Source organism: Lingula anatina, chromosome 6 (genome assembly GCF_051362555.1).
Source record: "Lingula anatina isolate TDL-2025a chromosome 6, LinAna3.0, whole genome shotgun sequence".
In the NCBI taxonomy this organism is placed as follows: Eukaryota; Metazoa; Brachiopoda; class Lingulata; order Lingulida; family Lingulidae; genus Lingula; species Lingula anatina.
Window position 1 is genome coordinate 17,363,454 of NC_141772.1, and position 19,501 is coordinate 17,382,954.

The 19,501-nt window shown below is 34.6% G+C and overlaps 1 protein-coding gene and 1 long non-coding RNA gene across 4 annotated transcripts in view; one reads left to right on the forward strand and one right to left on the reverse strand.

Moving 5' to 3' along the window:
* Positions 1-2,105: 2,105 nt before the first annotated feature.
* LOC106182068 (inosine-5'-monophosphate dehydrogenase 2) overlaps positions 2,106-19,501 on the reverse strand; it is a 43,705-nt gene continuing 26,309 nt past the window's right edge. The window contains exons 12-18 of one of the 3 annotated variants that reach the window (XM_087016310.1): positions 18,728-18,823; positions 18,405-18,548; positions 12,905-13,052; positions 12,460-12,603; positions 10,598-10,681; positions 8,467-8,503; positions 2,106-4,027 (exon numbers count right to left, since the gene is read on the reverse strand). In XM_087016310.1, the coding sequence (XP_086872436.1) occupies positions 8,470-8,503; positions 10,598-10,681; positions 12,460-12,603; positions 12,905-13,052; positions 18,405-18,548; positions 18,728-18,823 (650 nt within the window). In that variant the 3' untranslated portion in view covers positions 2,106-4,027; positions 8,467-8,469. Of the gene's footprint in view, positions 4,028-8,466; positions 8,504-10,597; positions 10,682-10,759; positions 10,844-12,459; positions 12,604-12,904; positions 13,053-18,404; positions 18,549-18,727; positions 18,824-19,501 lie in introns of all 3 variants that reach the window. The other 2 variants (XM_013566698.2, XM_087016311.1) reach the window with 2 other exon arrangements.
* LOC147761268 (uncharacterized) lies at positions 13,456-15,403 on the forward strand. The gene is made up of 3 exons (XR_015335300.1): positions 13,456-13,773; positions 14,348-14,402; positions 14,900-15,403. It is a non-coding gene; the product is annotated as an uncharacterized LOC147761268 (long non-coding RNA).

The window sequence follows — 19,501 nt, forward strand, 5'->3', positions numbered from 1 at the left end:
AAAAAAAAAAAAAAAAGAACGGTTAGCGAAAAGAAACGAACAAATTAGAGGGGATTCATTAACCGTATCTCTTGGGGTAGGGGTATTCTATCGAACTTTTAAAAATTAATTTTATAATGTCTCTAGACCTACATAAATCGATTATCATAAGAGGGACCCATGCGAGGACCTGCCAGCCTGGGATTAATAGAATTCTATTCGTTTGAGCAGATGTCGTACATGGGGAAGATGTCGTACATTACGCTTGTTACTCTATTCGAATGAATTAATATTAATAATAGCAGATCATTCCATTTTTAAAGACTAAAATCATGTAGCCAGGCACAATTTCATTTCATTTTTAGAGCTATATTAACGTCGAGTTCAATAAGATAATGGTATTAAGCGCGAACCGTTATGATCGTAATGACATTTATCATAATTGCATCTGATCTGAAAAAGTGTATGAAAATTTTAATTTTAAATTATTCTTCAAACAGCACACGATAGTAAGAATAAATAAACTGTGCCAGGTAAAAGTAAGAGGTAGAAAGGCTGCCAGGTCGGCAGGTTTCGGCTGTTCGGATGGTCTACCGCTAATTCCAGTCGTCGCTTTCCAAAAACAACTTTAAATATAAAAAAATGGCTGTCACACCTAATAAAATTCATGGATTTTGTTACAAATATTAAAAAAAAATAATGCACAACTGTATCATTGCAGATGCAAATTGTTTTCAGTAGCTAAACACGCAAAATAAAGAACAAACACTATTATATTCAACACTTCCAGTGGATTTGATGGGTTTTTCAATATGGTGTTGTGAGTGAGCACTTTTGAATTCGGATTTTAATAAAACAAAAACGCTTATTATTCTCCACGGAAGGTAACAATCAATTTCAAAATATCGCATACATTTCCTTATCAAGAATTGTATACAGTTACTCATATCAAGGGTGTGTGTGTCCCCCACGTGCACGATTAAGGGCCATTACGAGACGGGGCATGCTGTTCACGGAGTCTTCACTAGGACGTCTTTGTTGGTCGATTCTGTTCTACCCTAAATCAGCCAATCACCGACTGTTATAGTTCAGTGAGAGAAAATTAGTGGGGGGTTTTTTCCATTTTTTTCCTGGCATTTCTTGTGTGTTGCTAGAGTTAATTTTGGTGTCAACAAGCAGACTAGGGTGTAAACTACTGCCAGTTTTTTTTTTTTCAGGACCAGGCACAGGTGTCGTGCAGGCGTGAGACCTGGCGGAGGGAGCTACTGACTGAGCGGTGCAATGGTTTGTTTACAAACAGAGTGGCGCACATGTTCAAGTAATGTTGGTCGGAAAGTTTACTTGATGACAGTAGGCCTATATTTTTGTGCCATAAGGAGTTATGTCAGTGTGTCTGCTGTCCATGGGGATGGGAAATGTTTCACCCATTTATTTGGTTCATGCAGTTTTGCAGGCATTTCTTAGTATGGCCGTCAATGGGAAATTATTTGGTGGTTTCTATCCTGAATTATACAATGTGCACTTTCCTCCAGCGCTATAATTGCGTCATGAATTAGCCATGGGCACATTTGTGAACATGAAGTGAAAATCAATCCGTGACCCTGGTAGAGGGTAATATTGTTCCACTCTTGGGTCAAAACTCATCTCCACGGTTGTTTTTGCTGGGCGTGGGTTTCAGCTCTCTCAAATTCGTCCCAAAGATGCTCAACCGAGTTAATATCAGGGCTTTTGGCGGGTTGGTCCGTGAACAGTGTGGGGTGACATTGTCATGCTGCAAGCGAAAGTTGACCTCGAACATTGCACGTGGAAATGGGATCAAATGATTCCGTAGGATATCCTAGCTGTACGCCATTTTCATAAGACTACCAGTAGAAGGTTCCTCCCTTCTGCAAATACCATCAGTCATTTTTATATCTCCTGTATCCTAATGTCCCTTCCCATCAATCTTTGTTTCATTGTACTTTGTCACTTCAAATTCTTTTTCTAAATGATTACAGAAATTCACCTCATTTTTTTCCTTTCAGTTGGCTCCAGTTGACCAACATTATCTTTTCACAGTTAGGCAACCTTCGGTCGTTTGATTGGCATTGACAAAACAAAACCAAATAAAAAACAACTCATTAGCATTTCTTTAGAGATTGCAATTTACTTGTATATTGTTTGACAAGGGTCAAGTGGTGATCCATCACCGTTTCAATGATCTTATAATGCAGAAACAAATTTCTGAGATTACAATTATTGCTTGCCTATTACAAAGATAAATACACAAAACATTGTTCAAAATATTTTCCTCTAGCCCACAGTGGTTTCTGCCAAATCTCATTAATGACTGTCACGATTATTAAGTAAATATTTGAAACCTAAGTCAATGCAATAAAGTGACAAGGCAGTGAAGCTGTCAAATGGGCATGTGCATAAATGGCAAAACTGACAGAGGAAGTGACATTATCAAAATATTATCTGAGAATAAAAAACAAGCAATTTGAAAGTGATGAAAGTCCACAAAATGTATTTTGTCATTTTTTTGTTTTTATCCGGAATGCTTAACAGTATACATGCAAAAAATTTTTTTAATATTGTGCTACTATCAAACCCTTTGCAATTCTAAGTCACGCATTCAAAATGAAAATATGTGAAAAATTGACAAAAACCTTTACCTTCAGAAAAACATTCCAATCCATCAGGATTTTAAACTGAATCATTCCAGACCTGTATGTTTTTGTAACATTTATGAGGACACTATTCGGTGACGGTGACGCTAGCGGCAATGATTGGTTAGTGTCTAGACACATAGTACTTGTGCAGTCAATAAAAGAAAAATTCTTAAAACATTTTAAAATATAGCAGGCAAGTATATTTTCAAATGTATACTGGTATTTATTGGCAAACAATACACTACCTTTGACATACTGACATTGGACAAACAATGTCTAAATTCATGGGGTGCATTTCTTTTTTTTTTAATATATCTGTTCTTCATTTTATCAAATATGTACAGCAGAGATACACGTGTGCTGGAAACTGATGCAGACTGCTTTATATCCTTATCATATCTAAATGACTACCTTGCTGAAATATTGCATCTGCGCTCAATCTAGAAGTTTTGTTTCAGCCAATATACTGGACATTTTCAGCCCATTATTTTTTCTCTATAACAGTACCCAACTTACTGAAACTGATTAAAACTGGCAACTGCTGTATATTCTACATTTGCACATGTTAGACATCACTATACAGATGTCAATTTTCAACTAAAAGGATGCTTCATTATTAGAAGGTATGTCCTACCTTAGGTCCTAAGACAAAAATAAATGATAAAGCTTTGTGTTCTTACACTGAGATTCTTCACTTGGACATGAAATATTATTTAGCACTTCTGTGCACCTGATACAATCTTACAAAATAATGAAACTTACAGTTCAGAAAGAATGGGTCATTAAAAACATTAACAAATTACGCTCTGTGCACAGAAATAGATTGTATTACATCCATTGATATAACATCCAAACAGCCAAATATGTAACCATGTAAACGTGTGTTATTCTTTTTAAAAAGTGACAAACTATTAGATTGCAGAATATTAGTGCAAGGCAACATTTCTACGACTTATTATTGAGATTTAGGTTTGTGCACATGCTAGTGTCTGAGTTCGTTACAGTGAGAAACATTACACTAGGCAAAAAAAAAAAATAATAATAATGGAAACAATTCACATCACCTGCCCTTATTGGGAAACCTTGATCCTCTAAACCACAGGAAAAACATGTTTAATTCCCATACCAAATATCTTTGTGTTTGCTATATTTCTATTCATTCCATTTTTTCATTGTTTCAAAGTCCATAAAACACAGGTCACAGGCAATCACTTCAGTGGTCAATATCATCAATTAATTGCTTGATATATTTGAATCATTTCTCATTCTTAGAAATCCATCTTCTTGTTCACATTCAGGTGTAGCATCATACATATAATTATGCACTGTATATTGTCTATCAAGTTACTTCTGCTTTCATCTTCTTTTAATGCTAAAAGAGTCTCTTCTCATACCTGCAACAATGCAAACAAAAACTCATCAACATTTCTTTAGAAATCTCAATTAACTTGTATATTGTTTGCAGTTCAATCATCTCCACAAATGAAAAATTAATAAATGTCACCAAATGAAATTAGGAAAATAGTTATTTGCAATTCAATATTAACCCAGCAAGGTGGCATACATACAGACATTAAACAAAACATTAAAAGTCACAGATAAAATGGTGCATAGAGTACATGAATGCTTTCATTTTATTTTAAAATTTTTAAGAAATCTTTCAGCAATTTTCACATCTTTGATACAGATAAAGTCATTGCAAGCTATCGTGGCTACCTGACAAGACTGAAAAGATAATAATGATACCAGGAATGCCTCAAATAAACTTCCCTATTATAAGAGGTTTTATGCCTTCAAGGTTTGAATATGAAGTATCAGAATATTCCAGAATAAGAATATGACTGTGGGGAATTTTCAACTGCATACAGAGTGCCTCTAACAGTGTAACCCAGTGTCTGCATACAATATAACCAAATCAAAGTTATCAACTGAACATCACATGAAGCAATCCATAGTGTTTATGGAGATAGATCAAACAGAACTTTGTTAGAGAAGACATTGGATGAGTTTTGTTCATAATACAAACAATACATCTAACATGCAAAATATAAGAAAATAACTTAAAGAATGTAGTTTGGAATTAAAGAGTGAAAAACTGCAAAACTTAACAAAACCTTCTAAAGGTAGGCAGTTATGGGGAAAACAATACATTCTTGCAGAATTGCACTCAATTAACAGCAGTGGACATATTTTGTAGAAACTTCTTAGTCAGCAATAGATCATCTTAGAATTCAAACCAATCAGCTAACACTTCTATAAAATAACATAAAATGTAAAGCTGTAAAGTAGAGGCTCACACAATTGAATCTTAATGCAAAACACTGAGCCTTTTTAAAAATACTGATCATTATTTAGAAATTTAAGCAGCTGTCAAACAAATTTAGCAAGCATACAGACACTTTAAAGAAGTTTCTTAAGAATCATGACAACAGAAGTTATGAAATATATTCAATATAGCAAATTATACAATGCTCGGTAATTGTTTTGGTACCTAAGAAAATCCCCCTCCAATCCAGATATAGATGGTGGTGGTTTGCTAAGGTATCATACAGGTATGGTATTTGTTATTTATGGCTTAATTCTTAAAATGTAATGAGGGCTGTGGAACTGGTGTGATGTCATGACCACCAGGTTAACACCTGTTTCCCTGGGATTCCGTTAAAAAAGGCTTATTTGATTTTACTAATTTCATAAATTTAATTTTATCCCTGTGAATAATTTAATTTCCTGTAATAATCCATATTTCATGCTGAATATCAAGATCCTAGAACAATAAGTCTTAAAGATCAAGCAAATTCAAATTTGGGAACAAGTGACAGAACAAAGGAGTGACCAACAGGGTGTCCTCTCCTACCAGTGACCTTGGGAGATGTAATGCGCCTTACAATCGAAAGTCATATTAGAAAGAAAATTACTTCCAATAACAGAAGTTAAACAAAATAAGATTCCACTCCAAAATACTACAGCCACCTGCACAGCTCCATTCACTGGGTTTAAGAAAACCATTAGTTAGATTTTATCAGAATTGGATATATTATGATGGAAAAGACAATAAACAACAGGACTGCAATATACAAGAATGGTCAGACAAAGTTCAACAATATTATGCTGACATTGTGCATGGCTGTATATAAAAATGGCATTCATCATAATTTTATGCATGTGCAAAATACAAAGATTCTGCATTGGCCACTGTAGTGATATGCATGCTTTGTGGAAACTTTAAACAAATTTAAGCTTTTGAAAGACCAATCGAACACCCATTCCCTTCTAGTTAACATTCCAAATCGCATGCATACATCATTTTTCAAGGGTAGGAATATAAAGGAAAAAGTCAATAAAAAAGGAGAGAAAAAAGTCAGCAGTGCAAAGATAGCTACAACCATGAAAGGTGATACATAAAGAATCAAAGCTGGCTTTGGAAAGCCTTTATAGGTAAATGATACCTAGACAGTTTGTGTATTTTACCACTTCAAAGTAAGAATTTAAGCAACAATCATTTAAAGAAGTTTTATCATAATTTTTTACTTACAGAATCGGGCACCCACATCAGTTTTTTAAACCAAAACTGTGTAAAATATCTATTGACATTGCAAATCAGAAAGGTTACTAGGTAGAAATTAATTAATGGCATTGATGGGAGGATTTCACAGAGCCAAAAGTGATACAAGGCAGAAAAGCTTCCAAACGTACAGATATAAAGCAGAAAATTAAGAGGACACTGCATCAATTATAGTTTTTGATAATGCTGATCACCATTTTTTATTATGTACTATTGTTTATGTGGACATTCACAGGTCCTTACACCTACTGAAAAGTCACAAACTTGAAAAATGCCCAAGAGTGAAAAATGAAAAATTCACATTTACACACACACACACTAAAAACACTCCAGGAAGAAAGAGAGTATAGCTGTTTTTTCAAACTTGACCTGTATTTAAGTGATATGAATAACTACTGTACCAGTAAGTTTGAAGATAGTGTGTGTTATCCATATATTGCGATAAAAGGGACAGCAAGTAAGAAGGTTACAATGACAGACGCAGGTGATGGCTATATATACAGACATGCTGAGACTGTACATAAAATGTCAACAACATAAAAGAAACTGTGGCAAGCATCTTGTAATTTGAACATACCCATGGTATGTAATAATAGTAAAACTGCAAAATATTTGGAAGATCGAATCAAGCTGATGCCTAACAAATAATGACAAGCGAACACAGAGACAGTACAGATGTCCTAGGGCTTCAGACCAAAGTGTATGCCCTGTTCACAACACTTCATTAAATGCCTAAATGCAGCTATCATAACTACAGTGTTTGGCTGGACAAAGACATCAAAATAAATTGCAGTTTTCATTTGTGCATTTGAGAGAAACTAATATAGTAACCAATTAAAAATTAAGAATGGTTATGTATTGGAAAAGTATTTAGATTCAATTCCTTAATGTTACGTGTTAAAACAGACTTCCACTTTAAGGGTCATTCCTTAGGATTTTCCAGCCAAAATTAATTTTACTGGGGTAAGGAGCAATTTTCTGCGGCTCACGAATAATTGGTTGACCCGTCCTTACACTTGGGATCAATGTTTTATTCCATATTAATTGAAGACTTTAAACGACTAGCTAATTATTATAAACAACATCTGAAGTCATGTGCATTAAGTCATTTTCCCACATAACAAGAAAATGGCAGGTTGATTTGTTATGCAGCACTGTACTGTAAATACAGCAATGACTTGATCCTTTCAATGACCACAAATTACAGAGTAGCCTGCTTTTTAATTTTTTTTTTTTTTTTTTTTTTTTTGCTACCACTCGAGAAGTGCTATAATTTTAGGAAATTATGACTTAAAAAATACAGTATTTGTAAAATCCCCCCCCCCCCCTTGAATGGATTGAGTAATTATTGTCATAAAGGCAATGCAAGTTAGTAATGGCTACCTGAGGCTGAAAAGATGACACAAGGGCCACACAAACTTTTATTTAAAGGGTTTTATTGTCATTAGAGTCTGGATTGGGAAACATAAGAAGCTTTACAGGACATACATATGACTGTGGGGGATTTTCAAACATGTGGAGAGAACCTCAAAGTGGCCCTTTATAACTTAAAAGTTTGATGTAACATCACTTTCTTATCATCACTGGTTCTCATTATCTGTATTGTTCAGTAATGTACTGCCAAAAAGTCAACTTTGCATCTGACTCATTTCAATATAAATTTTCAAGAAAAAAATCTTCAGATCTTAAATAATACAGAAATGATACTAATGCACAAATTTTAAAAGGGCTATTAAAATTTATTATGAAAGGCTATTAAAATTTAATATGAAAGGCTATTAAAACGCAATATGAAAGATTATTGAGAATTGCATAAATTATACATCAATTAACATGGATGCCACTTAGTTAGGAAAATATTTCCTGTCCTTTCACTGACCAAATCCCGTTTTTCACTAAACAATACCACCTTTTTTCTCAGCCTCCCAACTCCCCTACAGCTGTCCAATCCACCAATTTTTTTTCACCAAACTAATTTTTTTTATTTACTAGATAACATACATTCAAATATCAAAATTTAACACATTGTCAGATACTTCTGGAAGACTGCCATAGTCACTAAAAATATAAAAATCTTCCTAGAAGACTGTTCTTAAATTAAATTATTCCTAACCAAAATGCCAATTTCCCTGACAATTCACTGACCTAAAAAATAATTTCTCTGACTTATCAAGTAAGGTGGCAACCGTGAGTTAATTTAGATTTCAAGATGCTTACCCAACATTACAATGAAAAGGTAGGATTAAGAGACAACCAACAAACCCAACTAACCCATCATGAGGCAGGGATTGTTCCATCTTGAAGGTATCTTAATATTGGAAGAAGAAAATATGAGGAACTTCAAAAGCAGGCTTTATCATGATTAATGCACTATTAACAAACCAGATAAATGAACAAGAACAAGAACAAACAACAACAGAAAGTAAAGCATCCTTTGAATTTATAAGATTTAATTTAGACTGTAGGAAGCATCAAATTAATTTTGCGATTTCTTCCTTTCTCACAAATGTCAAACTTTTAGTAAACATTTATTTTCAGTTAATTTATTATGCTACATATTAACAAATAACAAAGTAAAAATAGAGCATGAAAGCAGTGAATAAGCACATGGGGCCTTTTTTTAAACAAAATTTGAACTCTGCAGTGCAAGAAAACAGAAAAACTGACCAGCATAGCAACCATTCATATAACAGGCAAAATATAGCTCTGGCTAACCAGACACTGCAGACAGGGAGCATTTAGGAACAAAACAGTGGAATTATAACAAACTGATATAATTCTTTCAAATTTTCAACGACAGGACGATTAATATCAAGTAAAAGGAAAAAAGAGGTGAATACACTCAAAAAATAAAAAATAAAACAGTTATTATATAACTCAAATGAAATTCAGGCAAAAAAGTCAGCTAAAGCTGATGTGAACAGACAACCAATATCATTTTAAACATGAAGACTGTGAAAATAATATAGCATCATAATTATGCACTTAAATCATATGACAACCCTACCCCATATAAATCTAAATGAAATACATAGTAAGACCAAAAGCACTTGTCTTTCAAAGAGCTTGAGTTGGGGGGGGGGGGGACGGTAGGTCAAGCAAGCTTTTTTATCAAAATTTACCTTTATTTCATGATGAGTCAGCCCAGTAAGTTGGGTTTTTTTTCTGGATTGAGGATATTATACGTTATATTTGTACATTGGGAGAAGACAAATTTGAATAGCTTAAAAACAAAATGGTTAGATAAAGGTGATTTTCAAACTTAATGTGCACTTAATGTATTAAATTATAGTGGTTGAATTTGAAGTTGAAGCATAATATTGTCAACAACTTTTATCACCATAATATGCTGGAAAAAAGGATAACTCCAGAAAAATGGGCAAAAGAAAACACTAATATTTGATTTCAGCCTGAACTTTAATATGAAATGGTAAGTTTGAGGTTAAAGTCACATGATAGTTTTCCATTCACTGTGTTAACAATGCTTACATAGAAAATAACACAATGTCATGCTGAATTATTTCAATACACTCAGGATAACCTTTTCATACTGGTCTCATAAAGTTGATATTTAAATTTGGTCTGTGTTTAAATGCTATGAAATGCACTTGTAGGTTTTAGGACAATAATTTACACCGTTTCCATTTATTGTGTTAAAAAGGAAACATGGGCTGAAAAAAAATTTAAAGGGTAATTTAAGCAAAAATGGTTCAAAAATGGTCCTATTCCAACTTGATCTGTGTTTTAGTGATACAAATCTCTCCAGTAAATTTGAGGTAAAGTTAAGTGCACAGCAACAACAACAGAGCAAGTGATATGATATTTTAGTACTATGATTCACTCAGGTAGTGTTTATCCTTTGGTGTTAAGAAGTAAAAAATCCAGTGCACAGCAACAGCAATGACAGACACAGGTGATGGCTATATATATCCAGACACATAGTGTCTGTCCATAAAAAAATTCCAAGAAATGATTGGATCATTCCCAGTTACTATGGTGACAAGTAATACACATAGCTCTGGTTTCGGCCCCAGTGAAGTGGACAAACAGCTAATGGCATTCTGGAAAGACACTTCTTTGTCTGTACAGAAAATCAGAATACAAAGAAAGACTGAAATTTTAAATAAATAAATAAATAAGTAAATAAATAAATAAATAATTGGTCTAAGAGGCCAGTGTATATTCAAATAATTTGGACACGGAAACAATGTGAACATGTTAGATTTATGGAAATAACAACTGTTGCTTGTTACACAACAAAGCTGTTAGTTCTTCTTATGGTAGTAGAAGTAAAGTAGTAAAAGTAGTAATAGTAGTAATGGTAGTTATGTGGTAGTATTGGTGGTATTGTGTAACTGGCAACACTGCAAACATATGGGTCAGCACTCCAGCTTTTACTTACGAATACAGCCCGTGTACACCCCCTTCTCTTTGGGAGGCAGGGGTGCGCCTTTCAAACTTAATTTCACCAGAATACAGCTTTGCTCTGAATTGGGATATAAACAGTAAAATGAAAAGAAATGTACAGACACATCAAAGGTTTCTTACACATTCTTTTACTTACGAATGAAGGCCATGAACACCCCCTTCAACTTGTGAAGACACTGTACGCTTTTCTAATTTCAACTCTCCTGAGTACATCATAGATCTAAGCAAACGGAGAATCAATATAGATTAGGATATGAAATAAACCACTGAAATCAAAACTGTATTTATATTAAATAAAAATCAATAATGTATAATGTGGGATGTTTCTCAAAATGACTTGAAGGGATAACAACACTTCATTTTGGTGGGAATAGTGCTACGAAATGAATTTTCTAGGGTAAATTACACTCTTACCAAATGTTAATGAATCTGTTCCAACATTCAAAGTATGCCGATTGTTTTTTTGTTTTTTTTAATTAAAGTGTGTAATAAGTTTTTAAGAGATAATTATGAAGTGTAGCTGTCTGTGGAGATCCACATGGTCTGGTGGCAAGCACAGATTTCAGAATAATTGCAATAACCATTGTCTTGGTGGTAAAATGGAATTAATTATACTTCTATACAATGTTTTCAGGCCTACCCAACTACCAGACTCGGCACCGAATGATCCTGAATTCACCAGTAGATAGGACCACAATACCCATTTTCAAGGTGTGCGTCAGTACACCTTTCGCAGTATCATACCCCGGAACAAATTTTGAGATGAGATGCACTACTTTCTTGCCTCACTGAGAATCACCACTATCTCAGCACAAACTAGGCAAGAGTGATGCTGCGTCTGATACTTCGAGGCGTGTACTGATACACACCTAAAAAACGGGTAGTGTGGTCTGATCTACCGGTGGATTCAGGATCATCCAGTGGTAGTTGGGTAGGCCTGGTTTTGGTAAAATGGAATTAATTATACTTCTGTACAATGTTTACAATGTATTTATTGTGGATTTTGAATTTAATATAAAGAGCTGTTATCCTCTCAAGTCATACGTTAAAGACTTCCAAAATTTGTAGCCTGATAAGTGGGGCATTGCCAAGTTTTGAGACTCGCCTCTTGCTTTATTTTTTATGCCTTTTAACTAAGCTCATGTGTCAATTATATCTATTGTGGGAGAATTTTACGTAAAAGACTCTAAGACCACTGGTTCAAAATCATATTACTAGATAAATCTATTCAATTTAAGCAGTCTAAGCTTAGTCCCAAAACTATGACTTCTTATGAAACAGATCCCAGGAGATGAGAAAATAGTTGACTTTGCAAAAATATGTATACAATGTTCAAATTGTCACCAATGCCAATGGACTCAAGCTAGAAAAATAATTAATCACTGATCAGTGAAATAATCAAAATACAAAAAATGTACTGTTTTTCTATAATTGCTTCTTAATACAAATGTTGTTCAGCTTTGAAGCCAATGCAAAGACCATACTGAAGTTCTTATGGATAAAACTGCCCTAGCATTTATGATAAAAGCTCTAAATAGACTAGCTTGACTGATAAAGTGCAAATTCAGAATATACTTGACCGAGGCATTGAACTTAAGCAACTTAATATGCTGGTTTAATGAACTAAACATTTTTAATTTTTTTAATTAAAAGAGGGACATAAATATGAGGAATGAAATAACTGCAAACTGAACATTTGAACCCTCACACAAAAAACTACACATCCTGATTGGATTCTAAAAAAATCAGGAGGAATTTTCTGTTGTTTTACTTCAAAAAGCAGATTATTATTGCAGAAAATGAATTAGAGAACAATTCAAATTTTTCAAACCATACCTGAGATGAGACAGACTTTTAGCACCTATGTCTTGGCAGCCATGCTGGATTCCTGCGACCAAATATGGCATAAATTTATGGACAGTCCCCTTGTCCACTATAGTCCCTGTGACACCTTGAGCAACCTTCAATTTCTCACTTTCACTGAAAAACAATAAACACGTTGATAATGTGGAAGAAAAATAGTTAAGTTTTTTTTCTCCTTTTTTGTCTAAAATAACAGTATATCATCCTTTTTCGAAAACCAGTCTGAGTCTTTCATCTGTCCAGCACTAATATGTGTAATATATCTAATGCATTATCTACTATCTTCATAGTTTTGACTCGAAACAAGTTAAAACTGACACAAGCAGGTAAATGATATTAATATTCATTTTTCAAAAAAAAAACAAAAAAACTTTTTCCAGGACTGTGGTTACAGTGTCCAAACTCTATTGTGCCTGACCTAGTATAATATCTCTGCATGCTTCCCCGGTGTGATTCCATTGCATCCAGGGAGCCCATGCCTCGATATTTCTTAAGTCGAACTCCATCAGCAAAGAAGTATTCCCCTGGAGCTTCTGAAGTTCCCGCAAGCAGTGATCCCATCATAACTGAAATAAAGAAGTTAGAACATTTTCTTTAAACTATGATATTCAACAAATAAAGTAAAATATTTTCCATTATAATAGTTTTAATTCCTTGCAAAAACTTTCATCAGAAAGGAAATATTTGCTCCTGGGCATGTACCACCAGCTGGACTTGACACACACAAAAAAAGGGCTAATAATAACACACATAAATAGCTCAAAAGAACTACCATAAAATGATCTCAATTTTGACATATAATGCTTGGCTCATCTTGTTTTCGTTATTATTGTTTCAATAAATTCCAGGAAAGTGTACGGCAACAGTGACGGCAGACACAGGTGATCACGGCTATTCATGTCTGAATACACAGTGTCTGTCCATAAAAAATGGTAATCTAACATTTTTATGTTCCACATAGAATACCAATTTAACTTAAAGGGACAAAAAATAGGATTAAAAACGCCTTTTTAGTGCATGGATTGCTTCTTATTTAACTTATCTGAGAACAATTGCTATGGGTAAAGCATAAAATGGCAGGTAAATGGCCTTAATCAATATCGAAAAAAAGAATCATATTCACCGTCCACTTTCGAACCCCGGGCGTCAGCCATCTTGACACAGTTTGAAATAACGCGGCATCTCGACTCAGATACGAGATGTAAACAATGCAGACAGCATGTCTCACTCGACTGCGAAGGTGAGCGTGGGCGAGTAGAAGAGGAATTGTTCACAGAATCTTTGCAGGTAAGCGGGTTATAGTCACTATATGTGCTTTAAAATGGGAAGGTGGCAGGAAATAAAAATATCTAGCAGTGGAAGTTTAAACGCGTAAATAACTGCTACATTTCCTCGGATAACGCACTCGCAGTCCCCAAACCACTCGCACTGCGTACTTCGTAGTTACATGAAGCGTGGTAGTGCACTTTGACCCTGAGGTATATAGTTCTGTAAACCAGGAGGAATACCGTTTTCTGCTCAATGTGGTAATCTACCAGTACTTGCAGACGAACCTCACACCATATTCCCGCAGGGGAATCCCATGAGATATACAATGTAACTCGAGTACTACATACTAGTTGGGATAGAGCCATTAGAGGGTGTTCTTTGTACAACACGTAACTCATTTGTAAATGTATTAATATTGTCAGATAAGATAAGATAAGAGTTTATTTAGCCAATTTTAAAAATCGGAAATCATTTTAATTTTGGAGCAATATAAAGAGTAAAATAATAGAATAATACAATAAATAAATAAATATGAATATGATTATAAGGAATGAATATGATTATAATATACAAGGACTGAATTTTTTTTTAGCCTTTCAGAGGAGGAACTGGTTGATACAACCCTTCAAGCACAAAGGAGAGAACAGGTATGTTAATAATTTTAGCAATACACCAGGTAACAGGGGCGGATCCAGGATTATTTGAAGTGGGGGGGGGGGGAGGGGGGGGTCCGCGGATGCAAAGCCGACCCTCTAGTTGCTGTGGGGTTCTGGGTCCGCTTAAAATTTTTGCTATTTTAGAGGGCGAACAGTGCCATTTGGTATGGTTTAGTACTATCGATTAGCTTGTCAAAATTCTAATTGCAAATGGGGAATATTAGTGTGATTTTTTTTTTTACATCAGTTCTTTAAAACCACGTGTGATTATGTTATTTCTTCTTGTGGCCTTTATGATCTAATGCAGCTATAGCTATTTAAATTTAATTATTTTGTGCCATAATCAGACTATCTTCTTTATCAAAAGCTGGTTATCATGTAGTGATCATGCCCTCTAATTTGTTAATTTTTGTTAAAGAATAGTGCTGTTATGATAATATCAATACATTTTTTCTTTGTAACCATTTTATGTAATTTTACTATTACAGTGCCTCAAGTTATATCTGGAAAACTCACACCAGGAAGCACTCCAATCTTACAATACTGCTTCACTTCAATGTCGGCGTGACAAGTTGTGCAAAAGACTGCTACAAAAAATGTGCACTAATGACCACATAATCCACCACCTTTTACCAAAACTGAGTGAACAGTTTTATATTATAATGCCCACATATTTTAAGTGCCAAGACTGAGATCACAGAGAGCCTCAAGGACTTTTATTTTCTGGGCATTGTCAACTCTTCAATAATTTAAGAATTTTGCCAAATACATCCAAAGATTCAATTCTCATGCAATTCTTGAAAACTTTTTTAGAATATATTTTAATGTCGAACATGTTTTTCTAAGAACTAGGCCTTTAGTAAATTAACAACATGTACTATCCAACTGTTATTATTATTAACATAATGTTATGTACAAAGCATAAGCTGCAGTATCAATGTAACATTAACTGGGTAGAGATTATGAATGAAATAAAAGTTTAAATATTGAAACATCTTTTATTTATATTTCAAATATTTGGCAAAAATACAAGAATAAAGTTTGCTACATAAGTTTGGAATTTGGCCAAATCATCTTTATTATTACCTGTCACATGTAATAAGACATACACAGATTTTGTAAGCTAGAATGCATAATTATTTTCGTACTTATTAATGCTTTCTTCATAAATAAGCCTTCCATTCAAGCATTCACAAACTTTCACATTGTGCAGTACACTATAGTATGGTAACATTTTTGAGAGAGACTTATTAACAGCCGGGCTATCATGTTAAGAGTCTGATGTACATGCAGACCCATGAGGATTGCAGATCAACAAATTATCCCCCTCTCTGTCAGTGTATTGACTCATGTGAGCTGACACAAAAATCTCCATTCAAAGGGATGTGTCATGAGAAAGGACTAACCCCACTTACACAAACATAAATTGTTTCATCAGAAGATATTCACACATACTTTTCCAAGATGTGCAGGGAATAAATAGAAAGGTATAAATATTTCTTTAAAAAATACAGGCATGGCTTCCCTGCATGAATTCTAAATAATGGCTTTGTGGAGAATTGAATACAGGCACAAGTGTTCACTCAAACCATTTTTGTAGGTCTTAAAAGAAATGACATAAAGTCACTTGCAAATACAGAATTTTATGCTGGAACAAAGTCACAAAACTGCAACTGGTGATCTTACAAAATCTGACAACACACTGGTTTAAAATCAAGTTGAAGTCACAATATGCCACCAGTACCATATTCCATAATACATTTGATGTCATCTATATTTTAGAAGTAAATGCTGGACCAAAATGGTTTATTCTCAATATCAGGCATATGACTTAGTTTTGGGAGGAAAGACCACCTTGATTTCCAATCTGTCTGCATTATAGCATACATGTCAGTGCTAGATGGTTTGAAGTCAGCAGATTATGCTTTGTCACATTGGCAAGATGAGTTCACTGAATATATCCTGTAAGCAGCGCTCGAAAGTCAGGAAAAGTCTCTCACTATCCACCTCGTCCCCGCTTTGGACCCTCAAGAAAAGTTCCTCTTTTTTTGGTGGAGAGCCATGGAGTTCCTCTTCCATGTAAAAAACTCTTCTTCAGGACATCATACTGGCAGTTGTTCATAACCTTAAGGTCTAAAAAAGCAAATCAAAATAATAATAATAATAATAATTTATTAAGATTGCAACCCAGTGGGTTGAAGTTGTACATAGTGTTAAGAAAATTATAATGAAAATAAAGTGAATATTTGCTTGAATAAAACTGAGTTAAAAGACTGCTAATTGAACTTTAAAATTATTGTACTTAGGATGAAAGACAACATAATACTATTGGAAATTTAAAAGTGCATATGGAATAAAAGAGCATCGGAATCTGTCGGTCTTAAATTGTGGCAATTTGTTACTATTGTTTGATCTTAAAAGACGATTGGATTGCTCAATAAAGATGTGATTCAGTTTGTCAGAGGATTCAGTTATTTTGTAAAAGAAAGTTTTGAACAGATCTCTTCATTTATCTAAAGTACACATATTTGCCAAGTTCAGGGTTTCATCATAGTGTAGGTCAGGGAAAATAATCTTCAAAGCACGAGTTTGGTCAGTCTCTAAGAGTTTGCATTGCTCTATAGTTAGTCCTGGATGCCACACAGGGCAGGCATATTCTAGAATTGAGTGCACAATACTTTGGTAAAGCTTAGCTCGTTTCAGTTGATGGAAGAAATAGAGTCTTGCATTATGTTTACATTATGTGTTGCCAATTTGGAAAAAAAAATTGATAAAAGAGAAATCATGCACCTATAATGCCTAATATATGATAACATAAACATGCAATATCCCCTTTCTGATTTATTTATTTATTTATTTATTTTTAATGTAAAAAGGAAACTTAATTGCCTTTAGAATATAAAATCAAAATACTATTCAAAGACATTTTCAATTATAGTTGACATGCCATTTAAAACTGAGTTAAACTTATATACAATAACAACTTCTGCACATTCATTTTGGGATTAAGATGCCTAAAGAAATAGCATCTTGGTCATACGTCTAAATTACTGTGTTTTGTATGCCCAGATGTAAGAGGCACAAGAAATGTGCCCTCGGTAAGTCAACAATTCGCCCCGGCCATGGTAATGTACATGTAATGAAACCAGTATCTCCCACCATGTCCATTTCCATTTAAACTTTCTTTGCTGTATAAACTTACCCAAACCCTGTCAGAGTCGACATATGAGCAACACTTGTAATTCCTGTTATCGATACCACTCATATCGATTAGTTACAATTTCATGGCATATTTTGACAGACGAGCCTGACAATCGTTAAGAAATACAACGAACACACGTAAATAAACATTAATATCTGTGCTTAATAAATATTTTTACTGGTGTCTTATCTCAAACATAATTGTAAATGGTACTCACAAATCCAGTAAATACTTCGCGGCCAGGCGATCCTTCGTATCCATGGTCATCCATGCAAGCAGGTTAATTTTCATCTGCCTTCTTCCTCGCCGGTGTTTATTCTTTGCCTGTCGTACATTTGCTGATACCCTGTTTTACGCGCATTTTATTTTTCTGGTGTTGACCTTTGTAAAGAGTGTTTGATTTTTCTTTTTGTTATCTTTCTTCCCTTCTTCGATGGAGTCTCAACTAATTCAGCCTCCTGTTCCATGTGCTTTCCCGGCAGCTTGAACTAGTTTTAACTAGGTCGCAATACGAGAATCTCGCGATATCCGGAAGTCTAGAGAGCTCAATAATGAAAATGGAGGTGGTTGTTGGTAAACCTCCGCTTAAGCGGAGGTTTTCTTTTTATTGTATTTTCCAAAAATGTTACAGAGCGATGGCGAGTGCCGGGAATGATAGATTAAAGGTTGGTAAATCGCGGAAAAGTACTGTTAACCTCAGGATAAATCGGGATAAATCAATTTTGGCGCGAAAATCCTCTTTTGTGTCCTTTTAAGTTTGTTCAGTATTATGTGTATTAAGACAAGCTTACCTGTAGATGCTCCTAAAGCTAAAGCCTTTAGAATATGGCCCACAGACTGTATTCCACCATCTGCTATCACTGGAATGCCAAACCTTCGTGCATACTCTGCAACCTTGTAAACAGCAGTACCTTGGGGACGGCCCACAGCCATCACTGAAATAGTCAGGGTTAATGCATTCCCTGGATCATAATATATATTTGGAATTTAAGTGGAATTTAAAACACCTAAATGGCTTATTTTGTTTCACAGCCTCAAGATGAATTAATTGAAAGAAACAGATTGTTTACTGTCAAAACTTAAGCTGACATTGAAGCATCTGTAAGATATCTACCTTCTTGCGTGATACATATGGAGCCGCTTCCCATTCCAACTCTGAGAGCATCAACACCAGCATCAATCAAGTTCTTGGCCTGGGCTGCTGTCACAACTAGAAACACCACAGTTTAATGAGTATGTATTAGGTAATGTGGAAATTTCATTAATACTGAAAAAGCAAGTCATCTTTTCCTTTACAGCGGCATACAATCTGAGGGAGGGTGCTATCATAGTTGTTAAGTGTGTGTCCACGAGAAAACCAGACCAAATGTAGAAAATGCGGCAAGGCGGGGGTGAACGGATTTACACCATATTTGGTGGGTTTGAACCTTTATATGAACAATATCTGAGGCTGCAATATTTCCTGAAACAAATCCCTACTTACAGAGATATGGCCAGTGAAAATTTGGGGGGTTTATCAACCAAAAATTCATCTGAAAAACAGGGTTATATTGATTGGCCTTACAGTTTATACAGGTGTCACTAAATGATTTAGTTTGGTGATATATTATAACCTAAAGATATGGGGATTAAAATGACATACACTTTTTCACTCTCTTTGTTTCCATGGTAACAAACCAAACGTTTTTCTCAGGGCTACGAACCACATGCTTTGAACACCCCCCTTCTAATTTTGACAATATCTTCATCTTCACAGGTCTTTGGGGTAAAGAGTGTTCAGGACTAACAGATAACTCATTAATCTAATTATACATGAAATCAAAACTTACTGCTGTTCTACAACTTGTCCGTTGTAACAGATAGAACATGACCTAATTTCTCAATTTTT